The sequence below is a fragment of the Gouania willdenowi genome, chromosome 17 (assembly GCF_900634775.1).
Source record: "Gouania willdenowi chromosome 17, fGouWil2.1, whole genome shotgun sequence".
NCBI classification, from domain to species: domain Eukaryota; kingdom Metazoa; phylum Chordata; class Actinopteri; order Blenniiformes; family Gobiesocidae; genus Gouania; species Gouania willdenowi.
The window spans coordinates 17760322-17786084 of record NC_041060.1 but is presented as its reverse complement, the minus strand read 5'-3'; the positions used below and the strand labels follow the sequence as shown (position 1 = coordinate 17786084).

At 37.0% G+C, this 25763-nt stretch overlaps 1 protein-coding gene across 4 annotated transcripts; it reads left to right on the top strand.

Moving 5' to 3' along the window:
• The first annotated feature begins 1234 nt into the window (after positions 1–1234).
• On the top strand, positions 1235–24183 carry LOC114479280 (cyclin-Y-like). 4 transcript variants are annotated; one of them, XM_028472876.1, is made up of 11 exons: positions 1235–2004; positions 15450–15524; positions 17595–17612; positions 18024–18058; positions 18780–18874; positions 19006–19041; positions 19591–19648; positions 21405–21524; positions 22134–22300; positions 22832–22994; positions 23979–24183. In XM_028472876.1, exons 1-11 carry the CDS (start codon positions 1851–1853, stop codon positions 24093–24095), a joined length of 1038 nt encoding a protein of 345 aa, XP_028328677.1. In that variant the 5' UTR covers positions 1235–1850; the 3' UTR covers positions 24096–24183. The 4 variants fall into 4 exon arrangements, with proteins under 4 accessions (XP_028328677.1, XP_028328678.1, XP_028328680.1 ...); XM_028472877.1 differs by lacking the exon at positions 17595–17612 and having other exon boundaries at positions 1237–2004; XM_028472878.1 differs by lacking the exon at positions 18780–18874 and having other exon boundaries at positions 1953–2004.
• The last annotated feature ends 1580 nt before the right edge of the window (positions 24184–25763 follow it).

Here is a 25763-nt window from a genome sequence, read left to right as displayed (position 1 = left end):
TTATTGGACGACCCACTCTACCACTGAAACTATCTAAGAGGTCTAGTAAAAGGTCTTCCATGTTGGAAGGGGCTGAGACAAATTTTTACAAATGGATTTTATCCTTGAAGATTACTTTTTACGTGGATTCACAAATGATGAAATTGTAGTTGCTTTGTAGGAAACTCACAACATCAAAATCATCCTGGAGAGAAAAAGCTACCGAAGGACCAACTGTGGAGGAGACAAAGTTAGACGGATGAAGCTCAAGTGGCAGCCTTTATAGACCGTCAGTGGATGGGCGGGATAGTTACTGACAGAGAAACTGAGCATCAACTGAAGTGATTTATTATATATAGCATGTAGAAAAACACAATTCACAGTTTTTCAAGTACATATTACCCTCACAAAGCTCACTTTAAAAACATTGTGGTGTGCCAAAAACATCTACACATTTCCAGTGAGTCAGTGTTTCAAAAATAGCTTGTGAACGTGAATGTGCACAACCTGTTGTGCATGGTAACCTAAGTCATAATTAGGACTTTGTATCTCATAATTACAGATGTGACAAGTAACAAAGTACAAATACTTCATTACTGTACTTAAGTAGATTTTTTTCTGGTATCTGTACTTTACTTGAGTATTTATTTTTTTGGGAACTTTTTGCTTTGACTCCTTCCTTTTTTAAACAAATACCTGTACTTTGTGTTCCTTTATGACTTAGTATCTCATAATTATGACTTAGTATCTCATAAGTATTAGGAGCGTGACAATATCTCGATACGGCAATATATTGATTATCGATATGGTCACACTAAGTATCAATTTAAAAAAATTATATATATATATATATATATATATATATATATATATTATTTAAAATGTATTTTATTATTTTCAAAACCTTTTTTGCTTTTTCACTAAAATGTGCAGGTACATCTTCACAGAAATATTGTCACTGTTTGTTGAAGGAACCAATATATTGTTTATTGGAATATTGCACTATAATGGTGTCACTGGTAAGAAATACCCTATTTTTTGTTTACAGAAAGCACTATTGGAGATACTTATTTGTTTACATTGGTATGTTGACACTTATTGACAGAAATGTTGCACTAAAATAGTGTCACTGTTCATAAGACACTTTTTCAATTTATGTCTTTCAGAGATATCAAATATTTTTTTTTTGTTTTTTCACTTAATCTTTTTTTTCTTGTTATGTCATAGATAATTGTAGATTGATTTCTGACCAACATATCGATAATCGTAGTATTGTCATATCGTGAGATAATCGTTATACGTGAGCTTTGTATCGCGTATCGAATTGTGAGGTATCCGGAGACTCTCAACCTTAATAAGTATAACTTAGATTTATTATTATTATAATAATTATTTTACTTTTCCATTTTTTTTTATTTTTTGGCGGGCTTCCATAAAGGCTAATTACAACTTTCTTACAAGAAAAAAGCCTTTGGAATGATAAATGCTGGACTCTTCTGCGCTTTTATTTTGTATCTCTCCGTGAACCGGAAGTTCTTCAGGGCCCCTGATCCCTCCCTCCCTGTCGCTCTGTTGACAGCCAGTCTCTGCGCACATCCAACGGTCCCTGTTCATCTGTCCGTGTTTACGATGCCTGGCAGAGCCGTGGGTCGCGGTGCACACACCCTGGACCCCCCCAGGTGGAGGCTCCCCCTGCTGTGACAGCCGCTCAGTGGACGCTGACAGTCGGGCCGATGGTCGCACCACCAGCCGCAGCAGTAACGGATGCTCTCCGGTCCGACTAGCCCCGGTGGAGCAGATCGTTTTTCCTCCTCCTCCTCCTCCTCTCTGCGGGCCTGCCGGCACCGGCACCGGGACAGGGACAGGGAAGGATGGGGGGAGCCACCTCCTGCTGCGTGTCTGGCAGCCCGAAGCTTCGCAGAAATGCTCACTCCAGGCTGGAGTCCTACCACCAGGACTCGGATCTAAGCAGGGAGGAGACCGCCTGCAACCTCCAGCACATCAGCGACAGGGAGAACATAGACGGTAACACATCACTCCCTAACAAAGCACCAGATCATGGAATAATACAAGTGACATAGCTGTATAGCTAATAAACACCACTTCATGTGCTCACATTGCATTTACTTTGTAAGCATGTTGCCAAAGCTAAGGCCTGTGGGCCAAATGAGGCCCTCAAAAGCTTCTCATCAAGCCCTTCTAGAATAATAACAATAATTTAAATATTACCGCCATTCCAGGTAATTGTAAGTAAAGGATTTAGCCTTTACTTTATATCCTGAAATGTCTTTAAATAGTAATTTACATGTCTACAAATTATAATCTACTAATAACTATGTAATAGTTTAGCATGCACTTCTTTTTAAATGTAAGCATTCTCCTACAATTAACAGAAATGGGCGACTTTTATTACAGCGGGGTCACAATAATGTGGTTGTCTGATCCGAGGGCCACAATATCAATGATCATATCAACATTAATGATAATTTAAGGAGTGGGCTATGGAACCTGGGTCATCACTGTGGGACATTGAGAAAGACCCTTAACCTGAACTGCTCGTGTCTGATAAAAGCGTCTGCTAAATGGAACTGTAATCTTCTAATGACCAATCCAAGCATTAATACAGGAAACCAACCAATAGCAAAGGGTTTTGTGTGGTTTTTTGGAGTCTTTTGTTGTCATTTCGTTTATTGTCCTCTTGGTTATTTTCTTATTATTTTTGCTCTTTTTTTTGTCATTTGTGGGTTTTGTTGTCCTATAGTTTTGTATGTTTTTGTTGTCATTTATTTATTTGTGCTGTCATTTTTGTATATTGTCCTGTTGGTGTGTTATTTCATTATTGTCTTATTTTATGTCTTCTTTTTTTTTTTTGTCATTTTGTGTGTTTTCGTTGTCCTATATTTTTGTTGTCATTGTGTATCTTTTACTCTGTTTGTATTTTTGTGTCTTATTTTATTGTCTTTTATGTTGCTTTGTGTTTTTTAGGAGTCATTTTGTGTTTTTTTGTTATTATTCACCATTAAGATTTTGAAATGTTAAATTAATTAACAAAACATTGTGTGTGTGTGTGTGTGCGTGTGTCCTCTCCACACGTCCTACGGAGATAAGGAGCTGCCTATTGGACCCTGTACATGAGGACAGACTGCTTTGTACTGGCCTTTTGTTTTCAGTCTGTAACCAACTATGAACCCCCCTCCTCCCCACCGTACACACATCACCCCGCACTGACACATACTAATATGCATTACAATCGACCCATTCACACTGCAAAGTGTCCTCCAAATGGACATCTGATTTTCTGCCTGCAGCCAAGCATTAATGGATATTCCAAAGAATGACAGAAGATGTTATGGCTGTTATTTTTAGGAAAAAATGTGTTGTGATCCTGTTCTCCACCATAATATCATTTTTTTTCCCAGGGCAGTAATTTCTATTTCACATAACTAATATAATTGACTCTAGTCTTTTGAATTTGTATGCTGCACAGGCAGTTTTGAAAGATTTTAGTTTTTAATGTCATTGAATAATTTGATGAATTCAAAAGTAGTGTTAAGGGACTTGTAAAGAAAGGATATTTTTTTCCTTAAGTTATATTTAAGGGTTTGCTGAAAGCACTTAGAGCACTTTTTTTTTTAAATCTCTTTGATGACTTTAAAAATGTTTAATAAACAGTGAAGCTAATGATTATCACAGGGTTTCTTTTGTAAATTGTTGGACTAAAAAATATGTCTTTTATTGATGAATAAAGGAACTTATCTTGGTAAAACATCACAAATCAATTCTGGAAAGAGCTAAAAAGCATTTTTTTCCCCTTCTTTTTTGTATTTTAGAGTGTACAGGGCTTGGAAAATTGTTGAAAAACTGTGAAATCAAATTCTTCCGTTTTGCTGTCTTAAGCCATTCCTGGATATTATTGGGACATTCAAATGATTTTGGGTCTACTTAGGGTCCTGAAAATCCTGATTTTTCTACATTGAAAACTCGATTTTCGAATACAATTTTCAATTTTTTTTCCCCTTAAAAAAAAAAAAAAGACACTGGATTTAATTATTACAAGTATTTTTTTTTTTTTATTGAAAAACTAAAAACAAATTTCCGTATTGGGAAAGAAGTGAAACTGCAAAGCTTTAACAAAGAATGTTGATAAAATAACAACCTGCCCAAACAAAAATGAATCCCTCAGCATTTTTAAAAAGAGAACCTTGCGTTAGAAAAAAAAAAACCTCACACAAAATTCACATTTCAAAAAGAGGGGGTCTATCACGTTAAACATGTGTTTGAAACTTGTTTTTCACAGTTTGTTGAAAGCCGCGATTAACACATGATTAAACTGGAAAATCGATTTTCCGATTTTGACTTAAAAAAAAAAAAAAAAAACTCAATAAATAATCCGATTTTGATTTTAGAACGATTAATCGTGCAGCCTTAATTTGGAGTTGTCGGCACAAACAGATGTTGGCGCCTTGCGTGGCAGCTGTGTGTGGTTGAATGAGACTAAAAATGATCTTTGGGATGTCGAACTCTTTTATATTCCAGCTATGGTCAACTTAATCGACCATTCCAAGTTAAACATAAATCAATGCAATTGTAAAAAATGCATGAATGTGGCTGGATGCCTTCCTCATCCTCACAGAGTGGAAAATGTGACATGACGTAGATTCAGAGGGTGGATAGAGTGATGTCAATGGGGCTATAGAAAGATGTGGTGCTGAGAGGACGTCTGTCTCTGTCTCTGTGATTGAAACCGTAGCGTGTCTAATGTCTACGGTCTGCTATGAATTCACAGATTGTGTGACAGAGATTAGGGGGCATCATTACAATCTGCATCATCAAAAATAAAAAAGAACCCACCCAGCCCCCCCCAAAAAAAAAAAAAAAAAAAAAAAAAAACAGGCGCAGAAAGACAGCTGTGAGCCTGTGATAGACGAAGCCTCCAGGGAAACAGGATGGCTCAGAATTAATGCTTCTTCTTCTTCTTCTTCTTCTTGGATAATGGATAATATTCATTCTTAGTTACGTTAAAAATACAGTCAAATCAAAGTCTGAGTCAACTGTGAGTGCCTGCCCCTTACTACACATCACTAGGGGTGAGTATTGGCAAGGATGTTGCAATACGATACGTATAACGATACTTGGGTTATCGTGATAATCTACCCAGTTAATATCAAAATGCAAGTTGCTGTGTATGTTCATCAGAAGATATTGATCATTCAGAGGACAAATTGAGTCAAAACTATTTGCTTCAAAACATCCGATTTATTATTTCTTATTAGTGTTTTTGCACATTTTCACTGAAAAAAAAAAATGCAGTGTTACACACTGTCATCATAACATCAAGTGCAACAAGTTTCTTTTCACAAAGTAACCATGACAACATAATGACGGCACTGTAACAACTGTAAGTGAGAACATTAAGGATAAAACACCCTGAGTTATTGACAATGCACAAAAATAAGAAAAAATAATTTCTCCTATTGTGTCAGTTTAAACACTGATCTGAAACAGATTATATGAAAATAACATGCCTGCGCATACATAAATATTGCAGACATTAAACACTGCCATCATAAAATCAAGTGCATCAAGTAACCATTGCAACACATTGAAAGCATTGTAACCACTACTGAAATATTGCACAATATACAAAAATATGGATTAAATATCCCAAAAAAATAATAAATAAATAAAAAATCTATTTTCTAAATTAAATAAAGCAAATTAAAATTGACACCCAAAAATCGTGATATATCGTAAAATCGATTTTTTTTTCTCGCACCCCTACACATCACCCCACGAGGAACTGGAGGGCAGATGCAAGAAAAGGGTTGGTTGCACTATATGAGATAAACCTAATCAATAAACCACATGTATACTGACAGCCTTTTTTATTTGGATGGTATAGAAATCAATCTCATATATGCTAATTGTCAGACTACACTTAATGCATCATTTTCTTGAGTATTCTTTCGATTTTCCCCTTGGATCAATAGATTAATGGGATAAACACCTTAAAATAGCCCACTCTTTCCCACCCCTTCCATTGTCCTACCCTGACTCCCTCTTCCCTGTTCACCGAGGTGACCTGCCCTCTTTTTTATATATTCTCCCTTTAATAAAATGTTTCTTGTTGGTGATGGTCACAGTTATGCAATAACATTAATGTCGTTATTTAATTGCAAAAACAAAACATGCCTAGCTGTCCCGAAAATATTGCACTACACATAGTGTTGACCTTCGACAGCATGTGCAGAGAAAGTAAAAATAATATATATAATACAATAATATAATACAAAAAATGAATGGGATAAAATAGACTTTTTCTTAGCTAAAGCTGAATTTAAAAATACAACAGAAAATGAAAAACGATCACTTAATAATACCAACAAATTTGGTTCAATTTTAGGGAACAAAAGAACATTTATTTATTACATGCATGTACGCACAGTAGAAAAAGAGAAAAAAAAAACAAAACATGCATAGTTGTCATGAAAAGATTCCATTACTTGCAGTGTCAACCAGAGTTGACAAATGCAGGCATGATAAGAAAAATACATAAAACTGTATTTTTTTTTTTTTTTTTAAATGAACAAGGTTTTGAAGCAGAGGAAATTCACATTATTTTTTTTGTAATGGAGATATTTAAGCACCTGGAGGAATTGTTGCAGCCCTAAATGGTTTTTGAACAGCACAAGAGAAAAACATAACAATAACTGAGGATTTATTCCCTTTATATTCTTTGATTGGATAAATTCTACTATTCCAACGAGAATGTAGGAAATATTAAGGAAACTCATCAGTTATGGTTAGACACAGTGTTTAGGGCAATTCTTTTATGTCACATGGGGTTTTTTAAATCTGTATTATGATTGAAACACATCAGTCTTTATCATCACATAACTTACTAATTAACTTGCATTACTTTTTTTTAAATGGACACGAATGACACTTAAATTGTACAAGAGTTATTACTAGAAACCAAAAGTGTTATTCCTGTCTATTCTGCCACATTTGGTATGATAAATGACATGGGATGACAGTGCAAATTTTTTATCAAATGGAAAAGATTATATTAATACATTTTAATGTTCAGGATTTTTTTTAAATAAGATTTTAAACCAATTTGTCTCTTATTCTATTGGATTTCTATTAGTTTTATATGTTTCCCTGGATCTCAACACAATATGACATGTAAGGCAGTATAATAACAGAACATCCTCATCATCAACAATATAAATAACAATATATGTGTGATAATATATGCATTTACAACTCTTACAAGAACTTTTACAAATTCCTTCCCATAATTTAAAAGATATATATTCAATAGTGACTTTAAAAAGCTTTGTTTTGTGCAAGCATTTAAATGTAATCCTGTAACACAATCAACTTTTAAAAGAACAAATTAACAAAATATCACAAATATCTGAATAAACTTGGCGTTTAAGGTCTGATCCCTTACTGCACATTGACCTGAAACCCTTATTCTGACCCTTAAGTACTTAGTGCCTTATTAAACAATAGGACATTTACTACTGTGTAGGGATGCCGATATTGATCCGATATCAGCATGAATCATACATATTTTTATTACTTAAAAAAAACAAAAAAAAAAAACATTTCTTTAATAAAAAAAAAACAACTTATCTTGTAGTGTGGAATGTTAGAAAAGGTTGATCTAGTGATGTTAAACAGAGAACAATAGTCAGCAACAGTAGGTATGAGAAAAACTAACCAATTTATTATTAACCAATTGGTTACATAATTTTAACCTTCAACACAATATCTACAGTATTCTACAATTGAATAAAATAAATAAAAAAATGAATTGGTGAAAAAATAAATAAATAAAAATATCCAGGAATTTGAATCCGATATCTGTTTTCAGGCTGATATCGAATCGGGACACCCCTACTACTGTGTTTTAATGTGGTTATATCACTGTTTACTTATGTACAACCACTGATAACGATCTGTCCCGCAAATAATTGACAGAAATGAGCTGCTGAACTTTTTTATTATAGGGGAGGTGTAAATGACTTTGGACTGAAATACTGGAAATTCACTTTTCAACTTCTCAAAATCCAAAATTACACAATCTAAAAAAAAGAAGAAAAAAAAAGTTACACACTATTTATGGGAAGTGGTTGCTTTAGATTAGATAGATAGATTTACCACAGTTTGAAAAACGTGAATCAACTGAACCCATGGTCCATTGTGTATACACAAGTGTAAATATTGCTGCATGTCTACCATGTTAAACTCTATAGTAATCATGTCTCTCAGGTCTAAAAAGACTTAAATACTGGTTGCATACTGTGTAGAACTGTGACTAAGGAGCTGCCATCATATGACCAGCCTTTCTTTGACACAAGGCACGCTGTGTTTCGCTCTAAAAAACACAGTTGTTTGTGTGAGGCATCGTGTATCAGCTGATGCTCTTATATTTAGGTACAGTCTGGGGGAAGGAAAGAAGTGGCTTCTCTATTGTTTGGAAAAACAGAACCAGTGTTTACTGCTATACGTTAAAGCTCAGAGTTCTTAAACATATTGATTTATTTTGAACTAGGGGTGGGTATTGCCTGGCATCAATTCGTATCCCGATACATAGGTCACGATACGATTCGATATATCCCGATATTAAAGTATAAGGTGATTATTGCAATTTTTTAATAAAAAAATAACACAATCTGCCTGTGGCTTTTAAACCAACTTTGACTTTAGTGCAACTTAACTGAGGTTTATGCCTAGAATAAAAAATAAATGCAGAAAGTTAGTACTTTCTTTTTAGATTTTTATGAAAAAACACAAGGTGGTCTACGTGCCCAGGTTTCAGCGCACTTCTTTGTGCAGTCACAATTAGGGTGTCCCGATCCGGTATTAATATCGGATATCGGCCCGATATCAGCCAGCAAACGAATATCGGATTTTATCGGATGGCATCTAAAATCGCCGATATAATATGTATTGTTTTTTTAATAAATTTTTTCAATATCTTCTATTTTATTTTTTAATTTCTTTTATTCAATCAAAGAATATTATTATTCTAAAAGGTTAATTATATGTAATCCATTGGCTTGATATATATATATATATATATATATAGATATATATATATATAGATATATATATATATATATATAGATATATATATATATATATATATTTATTTATTTATATATTTATTTATTTTTTCTAACATTCCACACTACAAAATAAGTAATAAAAGTATGCATGATTTCTGCTGATATCAGATCGGTATCGGCCAATACCCAAGGCTGCAATATTGGTATCGTATCGGAAGTGAAAAAGTTGTATCGGGACATCCCTAGTTACAATGTTTCCTGCAGCGGAAAAGACTTTCCAGGTTTAAAAAAGGTAAAAAAAAAAGGAGAATCGCGCAACGTAATATCGCGATATTACGCCGAATCGATTTCTTTCAACACCCCTAATTTGAACTAATAACATAGAACGTAGCATTAATGAAGGTCTAGACATTTTTCTGTAGTAAACTATGAGCTTATTTTACACTGACGCAAGGTTATTACCGTCTTGATTTGTTTGATTGTGTATAGATACATAATAATGTGTATAATAAATCCATCTATACATCTACTGTATATAGACAGGGGCCACTGTCTAATTTTGTTGTGGCCCCCAAAATAAATCCACAAAAATTGTAACTCAATAAGTAGGAAGGAATATATACGATAAAGCCCAACATAATACACAAACTAGCTGCAAACACATGAAACAATAGAAAAATGCACAAAATGTTTACAAATGTACACAAATAACAAAACACACAAAGATATTCCAAAAATATATAAAATTGCTAATGAAACACAAAAATAAACCACTCAAACACACACAAGGACTATGAAAACACACAAAACAACAACGCGTACCCAAAATGACATCCAAGACACGTAAAAAAGAATGCCAACAAAATGACTCCAAAAACCCCACAAATCAGCAAAAAACAAATTCAGAAATTGGCTGAAAATCACAAAATACTATAATAACACAGACACATTGTGACTCAAAAACACAAAAAAATAAAATAAGAAATAAAAAATCCCCAAAATGACCCAAAAAACACACAAAATACCTAAAAACTAACAAAACCCCAGATAATTATGACAATGACAAAACCCTTGATTTTTTCTTGTATTAATGCCTGAAACAAATCAGACAACCACATTTTTGTGGCTCCGCTGTGATACAATTTGCCCATCTCTAATTTACACATATTACTGTTTCTCAGCTCACTCATGGTGTACACCCTGAACAATGTCACACCCGTTATTTGCACAATTAACACAGATGCAGACAATCACAAATTCACTTTTATGGCTTATGGAAAACATCAAATAAAATCAAAATGAATGTTTCTTAACTACAGGAGACTGAAGAATTCAGAGAAAACGGCAGAACTTCCAAGCTCCACATTTAGAGATTGATAGTCGTGATGATCCTTCATTTTCAGGTTCTCTGTATTTGCCCTCATCTAGATTTGAAGGAAGCAGAAGTAGTAGAATTTTACCTTTGTTTATTAGAAAAAAGCTGACTGTTGTAAATGGTAAGGAGGATTTTTATTTAGTGATAATTGCATTCAAGGTCTGTTTGAAGAAGAGTGTCCTTGTTTGATTTATTAGCCATCTTTGACAAATTCGTTTACTCACTGCACACTCCCAACCTCATCACTCTCATTACCACTTCAAAAGGCAGTGTTGGCTTTGAGATGAAGATGCAGACAACAAGAGAATCAGATTTTCATTCATGAGAAATTAATCTTACAAGGTAAACAGAAACCTGATTGAAACTAGTTGAAATGAAAGTGCAACAAAGCGGCGTAAATGGATTAAATTAACCTTATTTCAAAGGAACATGTTATTTTCAGAACAGATAAAAGCAGAATTTATTTTCTTTATATCTCAAGGCTCAAACCAGCCATTTCATATTTTTAAGCTTTTTATGCTGTAGATTGCTGCAAATGTTCTGTTTGTAGGAAATGAATAAAATAAAATAAAATGCTTATTCACAGAATAGGCATTTTAAAATAGAACAATTATTACAACACAGGTTCTGGAGCGAATGCAACTTCATAAGTCGCCTTTAAGGAAATCCCAAAAACAAGGCCAGTCTAAAATCAGCAACAAAATCCAATTCTTCCTGAACTTGACCTCTAGATCTTCATGTGGTTCTTGTATTACTCAAATAAACACCATTGGGCAAAAAAACGACCTGGATTTAAAGCTGCAGTATGTAGATGAGACTGGAATGAAAACAACCAAGCCTTTACCCTCCCCTCACCATTTTGAATCCACCGGTATCCTTGTGATTTGCTGTGACTTTGTCGCTAAATCTGGCAACTTTCCAACTTCTCTTAGTGACCTATTTCTCAAAAGCTACTAGTGACACATCTAGCAACTTTTCCTTGGATTATTGAAGAGTTTTCTGTTGTTTTAGAGACTGAAAACACGTATCTCTTTGTAGTTGCTGTCCTCAACAAGCAACGAGTGCTGCCGTGGGCCCCTCCCCCGTCCCAAAGCGCTCACAGTTGGTCACGTTCACACTCAGTAGCCCCCAGACGCAGCACTGCTAGCTGATCAGAGCAAGAGAAGACCTGCACCACTTCGCGTCAAGCCTTTTGCCACCTTAGATATGCTTGTCCAAGATTTACATGCAACGTATTCCGTCTGGTATCATTCTCCCTCTTACACCAGTGTGTGGCGCGGACCCCACACAGGCGCTGATGTCTACGGAGTATGTTTGAGCCTTTAGACTGTCGCTTCTCCATGTCGTTCTCCCTTTTTTCGTCATGCTTTGCCCTGTGAGCTGTTGTGCACAATGCCGCAATGGGGACTTTTCCTGCCGCAACACCTGCCATTGCACTTTCATTACCGAGTGTCACAGCCTCCTTGTTTTCTAAAGCCTCGAATACAGAACCAAGAGAAGAAGCAGAGGTCCAGTGTCCTCTCAAATAACATGGAGTTTTGACCAAATGAAGCCAAAGAAAACATACCGCAGCTTTAACTTAGCAAATAAGCTGGTCACAAGTTATTAAACCCTAACTGATGCAGTGAGGAGCTCCTTATTTGTTAAACAGCCATGTGGAAAGAGACTTCCTGTGGTCATGGAAAAGATTTACTGTTGTGCATCAAGCAGAGAAAGCAGCTCAGGAGAATGCTGAAACGACTAAAATGTGTTTAAGAACTGTCCAACATTATTAAAAACTGGGAAGGAGAGTTGGAGAAATGTCATCTTCAAGAAAGGAATCTAGTCTGAATACAAGAATGAACTCCAGTCTGGATAGACAGATGAAATGTGATGTGACATTGCAGGAGCTTGTTGAATGAGCGAATGAGTGCTGCAATCAAAGTTGAAGAAGGCCGTCCAATGAAATATTAGAGCTATTCATGTTGTCAATGTTACAGCGCCACATGCTGGGTTGGAATAGGAACAACAGTGTTTTGGTCTTTTTTGGTCTCCCTGTGTGGACGCATGAATTCTCTAAAACAAAATCATTTTGGCGTCAAATAAAAGTTTTCCTCACTTCTGTGTTAGGGCTGGGCAAAAAATATTTATTTAATCGATTTATCGAATTTGTAGATAAATATTATTTTTATTTTGCAAATTCGAGTAACAATTATTATTTTTTTCCACTGCATTGTTTTTCTGACTTTTTCACGTTCCGTCCCGTAGCGCGATGTGAGCCCGCCCCCTCTTTGTTTACCCTTTGAGTAGGCTATGTGTGTGTCACAGGCATGTTTAATTTTTTATTCGCACTATGCTGAGATGCTAAGGGAAGTGTTTATTATTTTTTTTTAATTGTAATGTTATATGTTATAAAATATGTAGTTATTTGATTTCTTAATCAGAAAATTGAAGCTACTGTGAAGTTGCTGTTGCACTTTTGCTTAAACCTGGGTTAAAGCTTGAAGTTGTTGAATGACAGAGACTCATTTACTTTTTATTTTGGGATTGTTTTATTTATTTTAACTCTTGAGGACAATCACAGCAATAAAGTTGAACTTTTGACAATATATCTGATGTCTGTAGTCATTTTTAAGGGCATTGAAAAACAAAATCAAATCGAAACTTGAATTTTTCTATTGAAAAAAAATCAGATTTTTTTTGTTTTTTGGGAAAATCGCCTAGCCCTATTCTGTGTTGTGGTAATGATGAGTTATGTTTGCATATAATTATTGTACCAAATAAGTAGAAAAGTAGAAAGCACAGTTTTTTTGTCAAATAAAAGTAACATCATGTTTAAACCTTAGGTTACATTAACCCATGATGTTAACAGACACTTTCTGTGAACATTTTTGTCCTCAGTCCTATTGTGACTGTGCTTACATGTGACAGCTCATGCCTGAAATCTGTGGGAACTCGTGTTTATTCCCTCGGAGCCTTTCCATGGGAGTGTAGGGTTTGTTTCTTTAACCTGGTCTACTACCTCTCCAGGCCAGTGGTCACTGTGTGTGTTGTCTGGAATGTGGTTGCTTTAGTCTTCTTTACTCACTTTGACCAGCTTAGGGAACAATGTTTGACACTATGGCACAATGCTTCAAGATCTAGAATAGTTAGTTTACAGCAGAAAATCATCCCTAGAACAAAGTACTTTCCCTGTGTTTTGATGCTGCAACCAAGGTCGATGTTTAGCTAAGATTCAAAGCTCAACTAAAATACAGTCATGGTTTACAAGGTCAGTGAACTCTTGGAGTTAACACTTTAAAGGTAAAGGTTAGATTTATTTCTGTTCTGCTTCTGGTAAATGGTGGAAAAATAGCATTTTTACTGTACCTTCCCAGATCACATTTCCCATGAAACAACTGTCCTAAACTAAAGACTACACATCAAACATTCATAATACTGTATGTCTGTGCCTGTGAGACTAAACCCACAGTAGACTGTGGGGGTTCAGTTGGAGCCTTCATCAAACATTTTGCACATCTCCGCTAGAACCAATACCCTAATGGAAACATCAAACCTGCAGATGTTGCTACTCTTAGCAGCCATAGCCTCTCCAAAACACTGCAATCGTTATGTGGTTACATGAATAGGTTAAAGTATGCCCATAAAGGGCCACTGAGGGTTGTTTTTATCACTATAAAACAAGACTCTGCTCATGCTATGAGATCAAAGTTGTTTTTCCAATCCATAATAAAGAAGGAAACTGCAATATTCAAAGTCCATCATAGATTTGATTATCTACACTTTGACAGGTAAACAGAGTTTACAATTATGGGCTTGATGCGCCTGCTGTTAATACATAATCCATGAGTTGTAAGGCAGACACGCAGGTTTGCCAGCTGATGGGTTAGCTGAGCTCCTCCTGTTTCAGCAGGAGTCATTGTTAGCGTTTACTATCCTGTGTCAACACTCGACACCAGCTGCAGTGCACTGTGGGAATCCCAGTTCATGATACTGGGAGATTGATAGTTAAAGACAATATCAGAGGGAGTTCGATATTAGCTCTTGAATGTTGGTAATGTGGCCCTCGGATCAGACAATCTCATACACTGTAGAGCAGCGATTCTCAACTGGTGGGTGAGGACCCAAAAGTGGGTCGCGGACCTGTACTGGGTGGGTCGCAGACAGCTGGTCAAAAAAAAAAAACGCAAAAAACTTAATGTGTTTTATGTTGGACGTCTTTTATTTTGAAAGAAACTTTTCTTTTGACAGGCATGCTGTGAAATGTATGTTGCACAAGAAAATATATATGTTTTTAAAAAGATTTTACAGTTGGTTGAATTCTAAAAAAAAGTGGGTCACGATTGTGGGTCCCAGGGTGAGCCCAGTTGAGAACCCCTATTGTAGAGGGGAAAAAAATGCAAACTCGTTACCTCAAAAAACCTAATTTATGTTGATTTAGATCATCTAAGTCAACAGAACTTAATCAATTAATCAGTTCATCAAATCTAATTGATCTAAGCCAACATAAATTCACTTTTTTAAGGCAATGGAGTTTACATATTTTGATCATTCTTTACAGTATTTTTGGCCCCACTGTCAAGCCTGTTTTTATATTGTTTCAGTTTGTTTTCCACAACGCACACATTCTCATTCATGGCGTGTGCATTTTGGCTTAGATTTAAACCATTTATACAATGTAAACCAATAAGTGAAGTGGCTTTATTTATTTTTACATTTTTACAGGTGTTATAGTAGCTAACAACTTTAAGAAATTCTCGCTTAATTGATTGTATTCTGTTACAAATAAGGGTTTATAATAAGAACTGAAGCAACTACTCTATACCTCTTTTCTGTTTTGGTATTTTAAGTTTTTAGTTGATTTAGATTGATATAGCTCATTTTGATGCTAGTTAGCATATTGTTTTTAAGTACATTTGGTCACAGCGGTGAGTAGTGTGTCTGAAACGCATTAGTAAGGCTAATACTTGTTTTATAAAAGACAGTAAAAGTCACATTGCTAAACGTCTAACCCGCTCCTTGTACGTTAACAGAGCTGTATATGGAGTATAATCCATCAGACCATCCGCGGGCCAGCACTATATTCCTCAGCAAGTCACAGACTGATGGTGAGTCACTTTATTCTCACTCTAACAGCAGATTTAATCACAAGTGGCTGATGTTTTTACTGGATCAAGTGCCACTCATTTTCTTTTCAATGAAAAGCTTTCAGTCCATCCTGTGCTATCACAATCCATTTTCTACCATAGAGGATACCAAATGAAAGCATGTCATCACATTTCATTTTTCTAATAAAATCTTTATTTATTTACTGCTAAATGTATGCAACAATCATGTCTAATCCTGCACTTAAGACTTTTCCATCCACTCTGAAAATTCACCAAGTCCTATTATCATCGTAATAAATTGTTAGTTTGTGAAATCTTTTCGTTTTGACCTTAAATGCGCACCAAAAAATAAATAACATGTAATTCTAAATTATACCTTTTTGATCATCTTCTTCAAAGCTCGGCATAGGTTTTTCTTTTAGTAAATCTGAAATGTCAAGCGGCTATGGACAGTGTGGAGGGGCTGTAAGCAGCGGTCCTATCATGGCCAACTGATGAGCCGTTTGTAGCCTCGCAGTGTGTGGCTGGAAAACTCAGCGTGTGTGTTTGATCACACAGTGAGAGAGGAGACATCAGTGTTTATCAGAGGGATCAAAAGCCTGGAGAGATGGAAGGTCTTGTTTCTGTCAGAATACTGATAAGTCCCTTCCAAACAGGCCAGTAAAAGATTTAAATGCCTTTCACAGAGGGAATACTTCATAAAATTGTGATATTTGATATGATTCCTTGGAATCACAAGCTTGAAGAAGCAATATTTTCCATGCAGCATCCACATTAATTAACTAAGGGAGCCCTGCCTTCAACCCCAACTGAATAGCTGCCATGGCCACAGCTAATAGAGGGTTTTCACGGTGCGTCATCAACCGCGTCATCAACCCGGAAGTCGCCATTTTGGAGATAAGCAGCAGTTTTACAAACAGCACACACACAAGCAAATCCCGAATTTTGAGAGGAAATGGTGAACTATTGTCCTGTTTTTGGCTGTACTAATGAGTCAGGCCATGAAAAACGTGGAGTTTTGCCAAAAGTTATAACAAATCAGGGAGAACAATGTCTGTATTTTATAGTCAGTAGTTCTACATCAGGAGAGCAGTGACATGAGACTAGCTCATCGTTGCTACACCAGTTGTTATTGGTGTATATGCAAACACCGCCGCCCTCGTCTCCCGTCTTGCATTTAAATCCAGCTTCAGGTAGTCCAGTTTGTTCTCCAGGGAGCGGACATTAGAACACAGGATGGAAGGAAGCAGCGTTCTCTGAGGATTAGGTTTTAGCTTGGTTGCTAGCCCCGCTCCTGCTTCTGATCACACCGCTCTACGTCTCCACCGCTGGTACGAGGTTCCGCAGCATCCTAGGCCGCGGGATGTAGTGGGCGTAGCAATCCGAGGCTCAAGGTCCAGAGTTGCCGCATCAAACAGACTATAACTGTTTGATATGCATAAATCTAAGATTTCCTGGCGGTCGTATACTATTTTAGAGCAAGTATGCTGCAGGTTCACTGTGAAATTATTAGAACTGACTGAGTTATCTGCCAATAAACAGTATGCTAACCCGTTGCTAACGCGAGCCTCTGCAGCCGCAGCCAACCTCCAAACTTCTATAAGATGTAAGGTCTTCTGCTGTGTATGGGCTTGGTGAAATCCAGGTAGTTGATGATATCAGGATACATAATAGACGGGTCGTCTGCACCACCAATAAGGATGCGTGAAAATCAAGACATATCCCCCCCTCACTGAATTGGCCGTATCTCAACAAGTATTCATCTGATCAAACTAAAAACTTACACTGTCTATTGAATAATCACTGAACAATTGGTAAAAGTTGTTTTAGGCTTTGTGGAAGAATCACAAATATTTTTAACATGTAAAAGATAAATGTACTGCAACGAGGAAACACCCAAGGATGGAATCATTTTAACTCAAAAATCTCTTCTCTCTGGTGTCTCGTCTTAAGCTAATGTTTGTAAAATAGTGCATAATGAAAGCTGAACGAGCCCCAACACCTGCTGTTCCACCTCTAGAAGAATCTATTGTGCAAAACAAATAAGGTTCTTGGTTGCTCTTTTTGCAGAGGTGCTTTATAGAAATGGTGAGTGATGTTACTTTGTCTCCCTCTAGTGGCTCTATGTCTAACCAACCATCTGCTGTCATTGTGTTTGTACTCTACCTTGACCTTTGTCTGACCTCTCCTAACCCAAACACTACCTTTAACACCGTTATTGTGTGTTGCTTCTTGGTTGATTGAACTGTGGATGAAGTATTTTAACTGTTGTGCTATAGAGTTCAAACCACACTGTAAAAGGAGTTTGTTTTATCCAAGTAATTCACACAGACCCTAAAAGACTCAAATGTAACATGTTTTTTTGCTTTGAAATGCCAAAAAAAAAATATTCAAGCAGACTCTTGCTCCCTGCAAATAAAGTTCATGCATCTGTTTTGTGTAATTATTATTGTGTTTTAATAATAAAGCAGTTTGTGGAATGTGTTTTTACTGTTTCAGTGCGGGATAAACGAAAGAGCCTTTTCATCAATAACGTAAGTGGTCTTTGGTTCTAACCTCCTTATGCTGCCTGTTTATGACAGCATTTAAAGTTCATTTTCTTCGTGTTAGAAAGCTGCCTTTTACTTGCTATGTTATTTTTTAATGAATGGAAGGTTTTAAATGCATGTGTCGGGGCCAAATCCAGCATCCAATTCGGCCCGCAGCAGAAAGCAAAAAAAGTCAACGAAACCATGAGTCTTTCTGTAAGTTACAAAATTATTTAGTTGTCTAAAAAATATTACACAAATTTAATGAACCTCCACGATATTAGCAAAGCTCACATTTTCTCCATGCTTAAATCACATAATGGCAGTCATTTTTTATCTCAAAATGTTAAAAGAACTCCCCATTTTTCCCAAATCCTGCAATTTTCTTCAAAATTTCCCCAAATTACATAAAACTGTGTCACAAAATCAAGTAAATTGAAAATAAAGATCCTGCAGGTACTAATATCTGTCACTTATTGCTTTGATATCAGTGCCATACAAGTTTTTATCATTTATTTATATGTCAAAGTGCAAACTATAGCACAATAATGATTCAATTACTAATTTTTCCACCTAAATTCTGCAGCTTACTGAAGAGAAACTGCTCCGTATTTGGCCCCTGAACTAAAATGAGTGTTTTTAAATCTCTGAACTGGCATGTTGCTTTAATAACAGCTGTGTTTGTATGTGTGTGTGTGTGTGTGTGTGTGTGTGTGTGTGTGTGTAGCATGGATCATCCAGGCGTAAATACAGCTCCTGCTCCACAATCTTCCTTGATGAAAACACAGTCAGCCAGCCCAACCTCAAATACACCATCAAATGGTGACATCACGGAAGCAAACATGACACAGCAATAATATGCACAATTTAAAAAAAAAACACAACAACAAATAAACACATTCACAACTCTCCTCTGTGCATCGATAATATAAACCTTTTTCTCCTTTTTGCAGCGTCTCACTGGCAATTTACTACCATATAAAAAACAGGTGAGATTTTAATATTTTTGGATGATAATTAGCATCTGAACGCTGAATGATGAGTTTGTGTTTTTTATTGAAATTAGGCTGATACAGGCTGACGTACACCTGCATTATGTGTATGACTTTCATTCCTTTCTACAAATGGATTTAAGGACAATAAATAACATGGATTACTACTTATTGGACCCAAACTATAATAAATCTTCTCACGTGCATTATGATTGCACCTTACACACACACACACACACACATACACACACTACTCTCCAATACTCTCCATACTTCATCGATTACATTTTTTTGTTTGTTTGAAGATGATTATTTTAGATTGCACGACATTTCTAAAGGAAACTAATAAGCCTAAAATATGTTTGACTTTGATATAGTTTAGGATTTTAAGAATTGCACACAAAAACTCTGAATCCAGTAAAAAGCTTATTTACATCACATCATACCATTATGACCAATTTTCATATTAAACTGTGATATGTTCAGTTTGCATGACTACTGTGTAAATCTTGCAGTAATATGAGAAAGTGTTGTGTGTGATTTCAGGGACTCTCATGGAGGAATGCTGATTGATATATTTGATGAGAAACTTCATCCTCTTACGGTGAGACATCTATTGACTGGGACGTTATGATGTTTTGCTATTGTTTAGCTGTAAAAACCACACAATTGGATTTGTGAAATCAGTTAGTCTAATGCTCAAAATGAAGATTGAGCGATTTTATTGGATTTCCTAGCTTGATATTTTTTTTTAGTTCTCTAATGTGATTCCAGCAGGCGTCCATGGCATCCATCACTAGACCTTGTTTGGAAACTCAATATATCTGATTCATGAAATGCTAGATTCATCTTTTATTACTGCTTTATAAAATCTAATTGTTATTTTTTGTTCATTACGCTGCCTATTAGCATTGAAATTCTAGTCTTCCTGGGGTCCAACACAAAATAAATGTACACACACTTTCATTTCCTGATTATGCATCTATCAGTCTTCAAAGTAATTAATTAAAATAGGAGATAATATGCTACAAAAATAAAATAGTCCATTCTACTTAAATTAGAATCACATACATGATCATTTGTGCCTTATTTTCATTAAGTTAAGTTTAAACTTTTACTTGAAATTATATATTGTATTCTTTAACTAGGTAATGAGTCCCATCTTGTTAATTATTGAAAGTGTTGCAATGGTAGCATGGTTAGCTGTGGAATGTCTGGTTCAGCCCCCAGATGCCATTTTATTTATTGATGAGGTTAAAAACAGTGAGGGCATTAACATCAAACATGACTCCATTAATCCGTCTTCTTATGGCGCATTCACAACAAACGTATCGAAAGCGTCAAAAGCGTCAGGTTTACACTGACAATACGTGGTGGACGCGCTTCTAGGGAGCGTCGGAGGTTCCGCTGCGCGTCCCGTGGCTCCTGTGCGGACGCTTTTGATGAGCGTCCGGCGCCTCCAATGCGGCCGACGCTAGAGTTGGGATTGTTGAAGTTTTGGGGCATATCGCGGCGTGTCGATCAATCAGGAGCGTTCCACAAACGTGACATATTCAAAATAATGAGAAAACAACAACACTAACCGGAGACAGATGGACAGGCTCTTCTGCTGGAATAGAGCGCCTGTAGTTGGGGTCCTGGTAGGAGATGCGAGCACCGACGCGGGTCAGTAGGTCATCAAACTGGGCCCAGGAGAGACGGAAGTAGCGCTGAAAGCGACTCTCATACTCTCGCTCTGGTGAATCCAGAAATGGCGAAGAGGCTAAAATAAAGCAAAACCACTCTCTGGATAATGTAGAGCTGATGAACGGGAGTCGGAGAAACATGTTCAGCAAGGAACTCCAAACTTTATTCTCCATTCAACCACATTTCTCTATAGCCCTCTGACATCACAGCGCACACCCTGAATCACACCAAAATACATCCGACCGGAAACACCGCCTTCTCAACACAATGTTCCCCACCACTTCACAGTCACTGGGTGAATTATGAACGTAACGGATCGCCACAATATCATCCATTGTATGAACACCACCGGCAACAGAAAAGCCCCTCCCCTCAACGCGCGTCCCAAGCATCTTCGACGCTGGTGACAAGCATCTGTATTCAAGCGTCCAACTACGCGCATGCGGCACAATTTTGACGCCTACAACGCGTTTGGTGTGAACGTACCATTACCCTACTTATTTCAGAAACAAATCACACAGTCAATCTGGATTGCATGATGCTAATCGATCATGCACGGTATCTCCACCAACCACTAGGGGTACAGCCCACCCTTTGGAAATCACTTCATTTCACACTCCTCTACAGTTTGTCTTTCCTTAAACTTAAATTCTCCATTCTTCCTCTGCCTGCAGAAATCTGAGGTCCCGCAGGATTACAACAAGCATGAGCCTGAGCAGAGGCAGATCTATCGTTTCGTCAGGACGTTGTTTAGTGCAGCTCAGCTCACAGCTGAGTGTGCCATCGTCACACTGGTGAGATTCAACTGCATTCGGGCTCCCACAGATTTTCATTGGCCACCCGTGCTCATTCCTGTGGGCGTGCCCTGATCAAATGGAAACAAAAAAAATAATTTTCTCACTAAATATCTTTAATATCCACTCTACAATGATTATTGAAAAATGACATCCAGCTTCCATATTTCATAAGAATGGCTTGTGTTTTCTGCACAGAACTGCACTCATATCACAGCGCTGCATATGTTGGTAGTAATGTTCTTTGGTGATGACAAAAGTTCAATTCCAGTTCCAGAAATACCAGTAATCCTTTATTTCTACTATTGAGTCACCAGTGGTCTTCTTTTGTTATATTGTTTTACAGGAATAAAAGTTTTGGTTTTTCCTACAGGAATAAAAGTTAGTGAAATTTATGCCATGTATGTGATATGGTGGGAAAATTCCAGTCACATGTGTTAAATGAAGGTTTTCATCTCACAATACAGCATCATAATCTGATTCAATAACACACTCTTGTAATATCACATTGGTAAATGTTTTCATGCAACCTATTTTTGACTTGTATCACTAGTTTACCCATGACTATCTACTCTAAAGTGGCATGTTTCTCCATTCTGTGACCTGCAGGTCTACCTGGAGAGGCTTTTGACTTATGCTGAGATCGATATCTGTCCAGGGAATTGGAAGAGGATTGTACTGGGAGCCATTCTGTTAGCCTCTAAGGTTTGGGACGACCAGGCCGTCTGGAACGTTGATTACTGCCAGATCCTCAAGGATATTACAGTCGAGGACATGTGAGTGAAAATGGATTTGACTTCACGTTAGGGCTGGGCAATATATCGTCATTCAAGATATATCAAGTTCTCTTTTTTGGCGATATAGGAAATGACAATATTGCCTATATCGAGATATATTTATATATTTTTTTAACTTGTTTTTATTTATACAATCACATGGTAAAAATCACATCATATAAGTATTTAATATTATTCGCAGTCAATCAGTGTTCTTTACAATTTTTCCATATTGAGATATACTGAGAAATATATTTTTATAGCTCATTTTAGGTGAAGTGGAACCCATTGTACAGCTGTTTGTAAATAGATGTGTATGTGTGGCATTTTCCATCAGCAAATTTAACCCTGAATTGTCTTTCTATTAAGACTTTATCAAGTTAAAAATATTCAGATTAATATCGTATACCGCCATTTTGAGAGAAAATATCGAGATACGAGTTTTGGTCCATATCGTCCAGCCCTACTTCATGTTATAGTTCATTGTTGATTTTAATGTTCATTTATTCATCCTCTGAATCTCATGTTCAGGAATGAGTTGGAGCGCCATTTCCTGGAGCTGTTACAGTTTAACATCAATGTGCCGTCGAGTGTCTACGCTAAGTACTACTTTGACCTTCGATCGCTCTCCGAGTCCAACAACCTGAGCTTCCCTCTGGAGTTACTCAGCAGAGACAAAGCTCAGAAACTAGAGGTGAGATACTTCAATTCAGCCTGGAGCTACTGAAAAGTAATACAATGAAGACAAGCTGTCTTATATCGTCTCCACGTCATCACAGTCGGATTATAATGATGATGAATGATGATACCGGTAGTTTAGTTTTGGCAGTTGTCCAAGTAAGAGTATGGTGTTAAATAGTTTCTCCCCTGTATTTATAGTAAATAAGTAAGAACATTAGAACAGTTCAAAATCTATTCCTGATAATAGAATAAACATCAATCGGTAACATCTAAAGATGGGGTGTAATGCTGCGTTCACACCGAATGCGTCTTCTGTGGCACCGGACGCATCTGCCATACAAAACGTACCGCAGGTTCCGCAGGATCAAAAAATGTCCCCATTCGCATCATAAGCACGTCTAAAGCAAAGCCCCGCCCACCAGTGACACATCCAACTCTGTGAGTTTCACTGCCTGCTTAAGCGAGGAGCTGCGCTCTTTTTTCTCCTCTCACAAACATAAACCACCAGTGAAAAAAGCTGGTGTGATTAGCGGCTAATGCTATCCTAGCTCAGTGCTACAGAGAGAACTTTTATCTGCTACTACCACCTCCTCGCTGATTCTCCTTCCTTCCTAGTCCGGTTCTGGTTATAAAGGCTGTGTCATACAGCTCCAGGTGGTCACACACAGCTTCTACTCCACAGTTGAACAGACCGGTGTCCGTGTTGACGGCCTGACGTCATCCTCAACAAAGACTCTGATTGGCTTTCGGCATGCGAAACAGCTGCATGAGTTCAATATTTTTAACTCTTGCGAATGTGCGGATATGCGTAAAATTGGGAGCACTCGCACGGCCAACGCACTTGACGTGCGGATCGAACCACACTGCTGCACAGGAAAGATTTTGCATCTGGGACGCATCTATCTATTGACTTTGTATGTAATCTGGACGTACGGACATTTCGTGAAGCATCCAGTGTGAACGCAGCATTAATCTTATGTATATGTCCTCCCTACAGGCTATCTCCAGACTTTGTGATGACAAGTACAAAAACGTACGGAGAGCTGCACGAAAACGCTCAGCCAGCGTTGGAAATCTGAGTGGGATCCGATGGGCTCCTGCGATCCTATCGTAACCACCGCAGTAACCATGGAGAATCCCTCTACAGACTCTACTGATGTGAGAAAACTCCGGGAACAGGGACCCGTAATATAACTTTTAGGTCAAACTGCGGTCACCAAGTTATGAAGCACATACCTGAAAACTGGCATCAAGACACTTAGGTTTACATCAAGGAAGTGATTAACTAAAGAGAGCCTTGATCTGATGCCTTCACAGTGCCTCTTCTCTTCATTACGTCAGAAATAACGAAGATTTGAAGGTTTGGGAGAAGTGAGAGCCTCCATATTCAAATCTGTTTTCATGTGAAGAACCACCGTCAGGTTTTTTGTTTTGTCTCGACTAATTTGTGTTTTCAACTCTCTTAACTTATCCTGAACAGTATTTTATTTATTCTTCTTGATTATCTGAACTAAACCTGTTGCTCTGTAGTATTTTTCAGCACCCGACTTTGCACTGGTTATTTCCTCTGGCAAAATGAAGAAAAATAAAGCTCTTGTCAAAGTTTTCCTCTTTAGAGATCTTTAAAGTTTATTTGTAGCGTTTCTCCTAAATTCTTAGTAAATAGCAGATTTACACTTAAAGAAATAAGCACATCAAAATGACTGTTAAAATAGAATTATTTAAAAGTGTTATGGTCAGGAAGCGTCCAGTCAATCAATAAGTCGGTGAGGAGAGTATATATTTTTGTGTCAAAAGTCATGTTTTTCTTTCGTGATTCACATGTGCTTCACTTTTTATATAAGACGTTAAGACACAAACTAACCGCCATCGCTCAATATACACAATAGACCTCTAAAGGTGTGCTGTGGTATGTGGTACCAAGATGTTAGAGTGAAATACTCGCTTCTGTAGCACATATTTTGGAGAAGCGTGTCTGTTTAATTGCTAACACTTCACAACGCCTCACAGATGATTTAAAGCTTTAGTTTTCAGTTCCAAAGTGGATCAGGGGGTTGGCATGTTGTTCCCACGCTTGGGTAGGTTGCCTCTGGGAACTCAAAGTTCATACAAACATCAAGTGTTGGACATTTGGAGCTGCTTTAACCTTTGCCTGTTGTCCACTCACTACAGTTTGCTTCACACTTGCCTTTTTTTTTTTTTTTTTTTTTTTTTTTAAATTAAAAAACAACTTCTATTAAATCGACTTGTTAAGTTTTCAAAGGTCAGGTACGATGATGAAAAAGATGATCAGTGTTATTCACTTTCCCTTTTAGTGGCCATAATGTGGTGCCTGCCAGTGCAAAGGTTTAAGGTATATTGTTAAAGTCTGAACGTCAAACATTTATATCAATGGAACTGCGTATTTTTGGAGATATCCACCATTGTACATGAAATAAAATCCTACAAACATGTTGTTACTAGTTCCTGTTGGACTCAGCCCAACAACTTCAATAAATGTCTTCCTAAAATATATGAACTTCTGTCAGTTTTTGTAAACTGCAGAGTTCCATGGGTACTTAGGGGTTGTTGGCATCAGGACCCCATTTGAGGTCGCGAGACTCTTGGGGGGGGTCACCAGACGCCTTCAAGAAACTAAGAATATAGCCCATTTTTGTTTATTTTTACCCCTTTTCTACAACTACACCAAACTTGCCATATTTTAACCTATTTTCATCACTTTTTTGCCATATTTTTCTGCAAATTGTTTCCACTTTCAAGACATTTTCAACACTTATAAACC